This window comes from Monodon monoceros, unplaced genomic scaffold (genome assembly GCF_005190385.1).
Source record: "Monodon monoceros isolate NGI ecotype Baffin Bay Population unplaced genomic scaffold, NGI_Narwhal_1 Super_Scaffold_3, whole genome shotgun sequence".
Taxonomy (NCBI): domain Eukaryota; kingdom Metazoa; phylum Chordata; class Mammalia; order Artiodactyla; family Monodontidae; genus Monodon; species Monodon monoceros.
Window position 1 is genome coordinate 99,815,562 of NW_021703780.1, and position 8,601 is coordinate 99,824,162.

At 56.2% G+C, this 8,601-nt stretch overlaps 1 protein-coding gene across 1 annotated transcript in view; it reads right to left on the reverse strand.

The window, feature by feature from the left end:
- HDAC11 (histone deacetylase 11) overlaps nt 1-7,989 on the reverse strand; it is a 14,654-nt gene extending 6,665 nt beyond the window's left edge. The window contains exons 1-3 of the mRNA XM_029244203.1: nt 7,766-7,989; nt 6,648-6,796; nt 4,252-4,352 (exon numbers count right to left, since the gene is read on the reverse strand). Of these exons, the coding sequence (XP_029100036.1) occupies nt 4,252-4,352; nt 6,648-6,796; nt 7,766-7,767 (252 nt within the window). The 5' untranslated portion in view covers nt 7,768-7,989. The remainder of the gene's footprint in view (nt 1-4,251; nt 4,353-6,647; nt 6,797-7,765) is intronic.
- Nucleotides 7,990-8,601: the final 612 nt, after the last annotated feature.

Here is an 8,601-nt window from a genome sequence, read left to right on the forward strand (position 1 = left end):
TGTGTGTGTGTGTGTGTGTGTGTGTGTGTGTGTGTGTGTGTGTGTGTTTTCGTGCACGTGTGCAGAGGTGTGCATATGCACATGCATTCATGTGTATGCGTGTGTGGTAAGGGGCAGACCCAGAGAGGGGAAGACGGCCAGCTCCACCCATCTGTCCCGCCAAGCCCATCACCCAGCACCGGTCCAGCACACGTGAGGCAGAGAACCACTGTTCGCTACAAGTAAGTGAGCAACGAGCCCCTGAAGGAAAACACTGAGTCGATGTCCCCCTCCCACCCTCGGCAAGCCAGCAGGGGACAGAGAATGAAAGAATAGGAAGCTATAGCCCCAGACAGAAATTAAGAAAGCAATTTCATTTACAACACCTTCAAAAAGAATAAATTTACCAAGCAGGTATAAGACTCATACACGGAAAACTACAAAACACCGCTGACAGAACTTAAAGAAGATCTAAATAAGTGGAAAGACATCTTGTGTTCATGGGCTGGAAGACCTAACATTGTAAAGATGTCAGTTCTCTCCTAATTCATCTACAGATGCACAATTCCTGCCAAAATCCCAATGGCCTTTTTTTTTTCTCTGCAGAAATGGAGAAGCTGATCCTGTAACCCCGGGCGTCCTGTTTCCCTGGGACTCTCTGAGACTCGCCCCCCCAGCTGCTCCATGGCACACACGGGGGCCTGTGTCTCTTCTCCCACAGGTGCCGGGCGCTGTGAGGGTAGCAACGAGGCCCAAGTTGTGCCCAGACTCCCTGGGGCTCCAGCCACAATTTCTGGGACATCCTTGGCATCCTTGGCTTCCTTGGCTTGCAGACCCCGCACCCAATCTGAACAAAAGAAAATCCTATTGTTCCAACTTCATAACAAACCCCAAGTCCTGCCACGTACCCCCCCAGGTCACAGCTACTTCCAGCCTCATCTGAGAGGCCAGGCTCTCTCACCAGGATCATTGCAACCACCTGCTCCCTCCCTTTTGTTCTGACAAACTGGTCTCAACCATTCCCATCACAGCTGCCAAGCAATCCTGTTAAAATCTAGGTCAGATCACGTCCCCCTGCTTGAAACACTCCTGGGCTCCCACCTCCTTCAGAGCAAAGCCACAGCGACCACAGGCCCTCCGTGGCCTGGCCCCGATCATTTTCCGACCCCACCTCTTACCGTCTCCCTCCCATTCCTCCCAACCAGTCGCCTAGTCCTCGCTGCTGCTGGAACACACTGGAGATACTCCTGCCTCAGGGCCTTTGCACTTGCTGACCCTTCTGCTCGGAATGCCCTACCCCCAGACGCCCACCGAGCCCACTCCCTCAGGGCCCTCAGTCCACGGTCACATGGCAGTGAGAACCCCGGCCTCCTATTTTGAAGGGCGGTCCTCCCCACCCCCTTTCCCGCTGTCCTTTCCCCAAGGCACTGAGTGCCTTTTAACACACCAACTCCGTCCCATCAAGAGAGGGATTCAGTCTCTTCTGTTCCGCCATCATCCTACACCCAGAGCAGAGCCTGGTCCTCTAAACACTCACTACATGAATGTGTCCCGAGCACTGCCCAGCACAGGGTACACAGGGACTACATGTCGGGTCTGCGTCCCACCACCCGGCGCCCCATGGCAAACTGTCACAGGGTCAGCACAAGGCAGGAGCCTGGCCCTGGCCCGGCCCAAACCCCACCCTCAGTGGGGCCGACTCTGGGCCTTGCACACAGCAGGCACTCAATAAACACTTGTTTCCCTGGATGGACGTCATCTGGCAAACATCAGGCCACTGCACCTCGTTCAATGCCCAGTGTATTAATCATTGAAGGCCACACCAGTGCAGGGCCAGGCAGGAGCCCGGAACACGGGTATGGGGCAGCACGGGCAGGGCACACACAGGACCGCTGAGGAGAAGCAGCCCTGGGGGTCTTGCGGCAGAGAAAAGAGGAAAGAAACGTCGTGGACATCAGGGGCCAGGGGGCTGTTCCCGAGAGCAGCCCCTAGACACCACACAATGCCTGGAACGTGCATGGGTCTCACCTGAGCATCTGGGGCACATGACCCCACATCACTCTCCTGTGGCACGTGGAACAAAATCCAAACTCCTCCTGAGGCCTGCAGGGCTTGTGGACCAGGGCTGCTGGCCTCCCTGACCACATCACGTGCCGCGTCAGTGTTTCATTCCCTTCAACCTGGCCACTCAAGCAACCCTCTCCCCTTCAGGAGGCCAAGCCCCCTCCTTCTCCAGGCCTGAGACTCTGGACATTCTTCTTTTAAAACTCCACATGAGTATCACCTACCCCTCATTCTTTGATCTCTGCTCACACCTCACCTCCTCTGTGAGGCCCTCCCTGACTGCTCAAGCTAAATGAACATACCTCTGCCTAATTACCCTTTTTTTTCCCTTCATAGCCCTTGGTGCTCTCTGAAATGCTCTTGTACGGTTACTTCTTTATTTTCAGTCTTCTTTAATGAAATACAAATCCATGGGAGCAGGGAAACTTGCTTATTCTTTTTTTTTTTTGCACCCAGTACACAGTCAGTATTCGATATAGACGTGCTGCGTGACTGAACACTTCTTCACCTTAGTAGGTCATGTGGAAATCATCATGTTTCTCCTTTTGCTCTGGCTGCTAGGGAGCTCCAAATACATGGCACAACCATAGCATCTTGGTTATGTTGGCATATCTGAAGTCTCCTCCTGTCCTTGACCTCAATTTTCTATTTGGGGCTCTACTTGTTTGCATTATTGCTTACCACAGAGTAAGTTGCCTTCAGGCTTCTGGGGTCCCAAGGCCAGGCATGCAGTCAGTCCCACACCCTTCCCTGAAAAGCCCCTCAAATGGATGGAGCCCTGGAGCCCATCCCCCATCCCCAGCGTTATCCTGGCACTGGCTCCAGCCTGGCGCCACTCTGTTCTGGTCTCTCCCTGCCCCCACCCTCACCCTCTGGACTCTGGCAGGCATGTCCTCCTGACCGAGCTGCTGGGCTGTGACCACGCATGTCCGGGCCATGGGAAACCAGAGCAGCCAAGTGCTGGGCTTCGTGCCAAGGCCTCGCACACCTCGCTCTCCCGGGAGCCAGGTTTCAACCTCTTCCTGGTAATCTTTCATGAGCTCACATTGTCACGGATCCATCTAGAATTCTCACAGCTCAGGCCGGCATGGAGGAGGACGGAGGGCAGCTGCCGTGGCCTGGAACCCGAAAGACCTGACCGGATGCCCTGCCTGGGGTCTCCCCCGGGCCTGCTGGACTTCCCAGGTGACCTTGAGCAGGTGGGGCCTCTTTCTGGGCCTAGGTGTTTCCACCTATGGGGAAGAAACCTGGTGACCTCTGGCGCCCACTCTAGCTCTGAGTCTAAGATGAGTCCTGCTGGGAAGCCTAGCGGTCAGGGGTCAGGACTCCACGCCCTTGGGGACAGAGAACCTGTGGCATCCCTGACGCACCAGGTTCTGATGCCACCCCGAGCCCAGCCTGCCCTCTTCTCCCACACAGGGGACTGACTGAACGCCTCTACCCTCAGAACCACACTGAGGAGAGCCATGCAGCTCCTCTAGAAGGAGGTCACCACGGGCAGACCCCACGTGCTCTGCAGGTGGGCTTCAAAAATCTTCCAATGAGTTGCTACATTAAGAAATCAGGAACTGTCACTTAACATGTGGATTTCTGGCTTCTCTTTGAAAGCTGGGCCCACGGTGGAGGCTTGGCGGCAGCCACCAGCTTGGGAAGGGCAGGAGCTCCAGTTGTCCCAGACACCACCCGCCACTGGTTTATGTTCCCTGCTGGGCCCTGGGGCGTAAAAACTCGTTTTCAGCCCAACAGTTTCCAACACGTCTTTAGCTGCAGAAGCCCTTGAAACAGCATCTTATACTTTAGCCCGAGGTAAAAATAGGCCAAAGCGGAATAGCTTTGGTTGAATGGGGACAAGGGACTGGGGCCCCCCCATCCATCATCCCAGCAGGGGTCTTTGAGGCCTGTCCACATAGCACAGATTGAAAGTCACTGATGCAGAAGCCCAAAACCCCAATGAAGGTTCAATCCCCACCAAGTGGCCATCCCTGCTTTCATACTCCCAAGGATGGGGAGCGCACTATCCCCTGGAGTAGCCTAGCCCATCCCTGGTATCTGCCTTTCTAGGACACCTCTCTCCTGTCGGGGATCACAGACTCACATGCTTCCCCTGCATAGGGACAGGAATGGAGCCCCTCGAGGCTGTGCATCCCCAGGCTAAGCGGCCCCCTCCTCCAGCCCCTCCTTCTGGCTGGCAGCCCCCAGGTCCTGTACCTTCAGCTCGTTGAGATAGCGTCTCGTATGCACCACCAGCAGGTCTTCGTCCGAGGCCTCCCGTGCCTCCACCAGCATGCTGTCTGATAGAAGTTTCTCTTCTGAAACCACAAAGCAGGCCCCATGCATCCCTGCCGCCTCCAGGCCAGGCCCAGCCCCAGGCTCTCCCACAGGCTGGCAGCCCTGCCCCAGGACAAGGTGGGCCCTGATGGCTTGTGGGCGGTCTGAGAACGGGCCACCTCTCAGGCCAGTGGGGACAGCGGCCAGGCCCTCGGGCCAGGGGACATACGACATTGTGCACAGCGATCCTCGTGTTTCCCAGGCCACTGACAGCCGGGAGGCGAGCTCAAGTGTGACTCGACACCTTTTAGAGGCAGGTAGCACACGGGTCATTAACGCTGACTCTTAAGGTGAGAAAAAGCTCTTCTGATCGATTCTCCCTCCACCTTGGGATGACATCATGGGGGGTTTGGTATACGGGGGGCCTCTTTTTAACACCTGCCTGACCCTTGCTCATCTCCCTTTTTTTAACCCCCCAAAAGGAGCAATCAGTTTGACAGTACACAGCTACAGTCAGCTGCCTGAGCTGAAATAACACTGCTGTTTTCATTGCATTTACTTTTTACCATGACCTTCTATTTATGGCAAATGAAACTGGCTTTTTCCATTTAGATGACATAATGTTTCCTTTTAAAACAGGTTTATTTAAGTTTCTTAAAACGAAGGCTAAGTCAATAAAAACTATGAAGTAAATAATGGAACAGGTGGTATGAGGCGATGGCAAGGTCCCAAGAGTGGTTTGCAAATGACTGAGATGTTTGGGAAAAACCATGTTATTTCATTACCACATACGCATACACCAGACAAGACTTGCTCCCTTTTGCAACAGAAGAAATAAGGCAGAGAGGACGAAGTGCTCTAGGGCACAGTGACAACAGGACCATGATGCTCTGGTTCTAGGGAAGTCGAAGGACAAGGTCAGAATCTAGGGGACCTATGCTAATGTGTCACTCTTAGAAACCTACCCTGGTAGAAACCAACTAGTTCCATACACTTCTCACAAAGAGCTCCACATATGGCAGGTATCCCCCCGGCCCCAAACACTCCATGGCTCCCCACTGCCTTCCGGCAAGGACCCAGCTGTTTTCTTGGTGGTACCCAAGGCCCTTCACCATGTGGCCCTGGCTCCTTTCCACCCACATGCTCAGAGGGAACTCAGGAAAATGGTCAGCTCAGAGTGAAGGGGACAAGGAACCCTTATGTTGCGCTACTGGGTGACACAGGAGCCCAAGAAGGGGCAATGAACACAGAGACTCAGGACCACTGGAAGCAGAGCGTAAAGGACCCCATTCAGGAAGGCATGAGAACAGCCAGGGGAGAGGCAGGATGGCTCCGCTCACCTCACCAGAGCTCTTGCCATGGCTGCACACCACTTGTACTCTTTTCTACTTAATATTTTTCTTTGAATATGCACTCTGGTCACTATTGCAAGTGGAAAATCAGTATCCCTTGCCATAAACAGAAGTTAACCAAAAATAAAAACAAAAAATATAAAAACAAATAACAGTGTTATTAATCTCTAATTTGACTCTATTTTCTGCCAGGTGCAGAGGCTGAGGCTCGCTCTAGATTTGTTAAAAAGGGAGATGGGCTTAGGTGTTAAAGACGGGCTAGCCCCACAGTGAAACTTCCCCCAGGTGTCATCAGAGGGATTGTGCGATTTAAAGATATGCAATGTTTCATCCTATGCCAGGTAACATTTCAGGTAATATTTCCTACTTCCCTCAGTTAAAGAACCCACAATACGAGGAACTAGAATATTTTTTTTCACCAGCCTACATGATGCCTGAATTTTCCACATGAACCAGACCCCTAGATTACAAACCACAATTGAAACAACGTGCTCCCCAGAGCACCACCCCACTCAGGGGATGAGCCATGAAGCGGACGAGCCTGGGGCTCTGAGGTCCAGGCCCCATTCCCCCACTCAATAGCTGTGTGCCTTTGGGCACATTTTCTAACTCTCTGGGCCCCAAGTTCCTTCATTTGTAATCCGTGAGGTTGGAGCAAAGGTTGTCCACTTCCCAGACTCCAGGAGTTTGTGGGCTATGGACAATGCATTCCTCCAAGCATCAGCTCCCCTTCTACTGGGTCTCCAGGGGCAGAGACAGGACTTAGGTCCACAGCGATGGAGAGCCAGTGAAGGTGTGATACGGGAGCATATCATGCTTAGAAGTCTGTGTTGGAAAGATCCTTTTGACAGCATGGGTGGGAGGCTGTCTCAGGGCTGACACTGGAGGTGGGAGGGCCTGACGCTTGTGCCAGGGAAAGAGCAGCAGGTGGTGGCAGGTGGGCTGGAGAAAGCAGATGTAGGGTCCGAGTGGGGCCTTCCATACCTTTTAGGAAGCTGATCACTTTGCCCCATTTTCCTGCATCAAAGGGGTGCAGCTTCTCCAGGCCCAGGAAGGTTATGTTGTAGCGCGGTGAGTACACGATGGGCCAGCGTGACTCCGGCACATGCTGGTACAGCTGGGTTGGGTGTGGCCTTCCATGGGCACAGAGACAGACATGCACAGACAGGAACAGTCTCACTGTGGGAAGCAGCTTCCCATTCAGCGCCAGCAGGCTGGGATTGAGCAGACAGCCCTGACCCAGTACCACCAGCTCCCTCGGTGGCAGAAAAAGGGCCACTTACCAACAGCAACAACAGTAATAATAGCGGTTCCTTACTGAGCTCCCTGAACCATTCAACCCAATCCTCACAGCAGCCCTGGGGGGTAGGCACCACCATCCCACCAGAGGCTCGGGGAGGGAACCAGGTGCGCCCAAGGTCACACGGGTCTGTGGAACAGCAGATGTGAACCCAGGTGTGTCTGGCTGTAAGGCCTCAGCACCTCACCTCCACATGATAACAATTACATCAACAGCCCTGTGGCCGTAGGCCTCGCTTTCCTCAACTGTAAAATGTGTGGCTGTTGAGAGGAATGAGATAACGCATTTAACAACTGAGCACAGAAAGCGCCCTTTCCCTGAGAGCTGAGGTGACAGTTCCCAGAAACAGCAGGTCGGGGCTCACGCAGGCTGCGGCCCAACCCGGAGCCAGGAATGGGGTCACCTCGGGCCCCGCCGCGCAGCTGACCCCCATAACACCTCCGCAGCTGCCGCACAGGGAACAGAAACCCGGCTGCCACTGCGGGGGCCTCCGCTTAGCTGGTGGGGCCCGAGGGCAGACGTCAGAGCTGCGCTTGTAGCGAGCCCCCGCCGGGACGGCGCCCCGCGCCGGTGCCCGTCCCGTGGGCCGCAGATTAGCGGCGCTGGGCTGGTCCGAAACGCGGGGCCGGCCTGGCCACAAGAGGCCCGAGCGCCCCTCACCCGCCATACCTGGGCCCGCACCTGGCGGGCTCGCCCGGCCGCCCGCGCACTGGTGCTCCCGCCCACCGGGACCCCCGGGAACCCCCCGGGCTTGGCCCGGCGCCCCATCCCGCGCCCCCATCCCCGCCCCCGCCGCACTCACATGCCGGGGCCGGGCCCTCCCAGCGCTGCCACCACTCCGCGACCGGGCGGGCCGGGGAGCGGCCCCGCCCAGGACACGCCCCCGGCCTCTGTCGTCTCCACTGGGGGCGGTGCTCCGAAGATTCGGCTCCGCCCCGCCTCCACTCGCGCCTGCGTCACAGCACAGAGGTCTGGAGTCCCGCACACAGCGCCTCTGCGGGAGGGAGGCCACGCCACCCAACGCCCTTCAAGCGCGAAGTCCCCCCTTCCTCAGACCAACACCCTGTGAGATCTCGCCCGGCTCGGAAGCCGCGCCCCTTATGGGGAGGACCACTCGTCCCAGAGTTGGAACGGGAGGCATAGCCCCGCCCCATGGGAGGGGCCAGTCTATGCCCCGCCCCCGGCCGCCAGGCCTTCCTGCGCGGTCTCAAGGCTTGGGCGTCCTGGATGTTAGGGACGACGGGCTTCCCGGCGGACTCCGAGGCGGAGCCGCTGTGTGGCCTTGGGCAAGCGTCCGGGCTCTGTGGTCTCTGTTTCCACGAGTAAAATGGAAGAGTGGGGGCCGTGTGTTCTGGCCCTGACATCTCCGACCTAATGGGATGCATGACCACACTGACCTGAGGCCACCCACTCCCCGCCACTGCCCAGCCCCATCTGGCGGCTCTGACGTGAGACGAGCGCTCTCCACACAGTTCTTTAGGCTCTCTGAGCCTCAGTGACCTTACCAGTAGAATCAGACTGGTGATCCAGTCTTCAGGGTACAGTTGCTTATCTGCACACTCACCCCTGCCCCGCCCCGGGAAGCCAAGAGGAGCCCAGCGACAGCTGAGAGTGTCTTGGGGCTGGATCCTGGGAGGA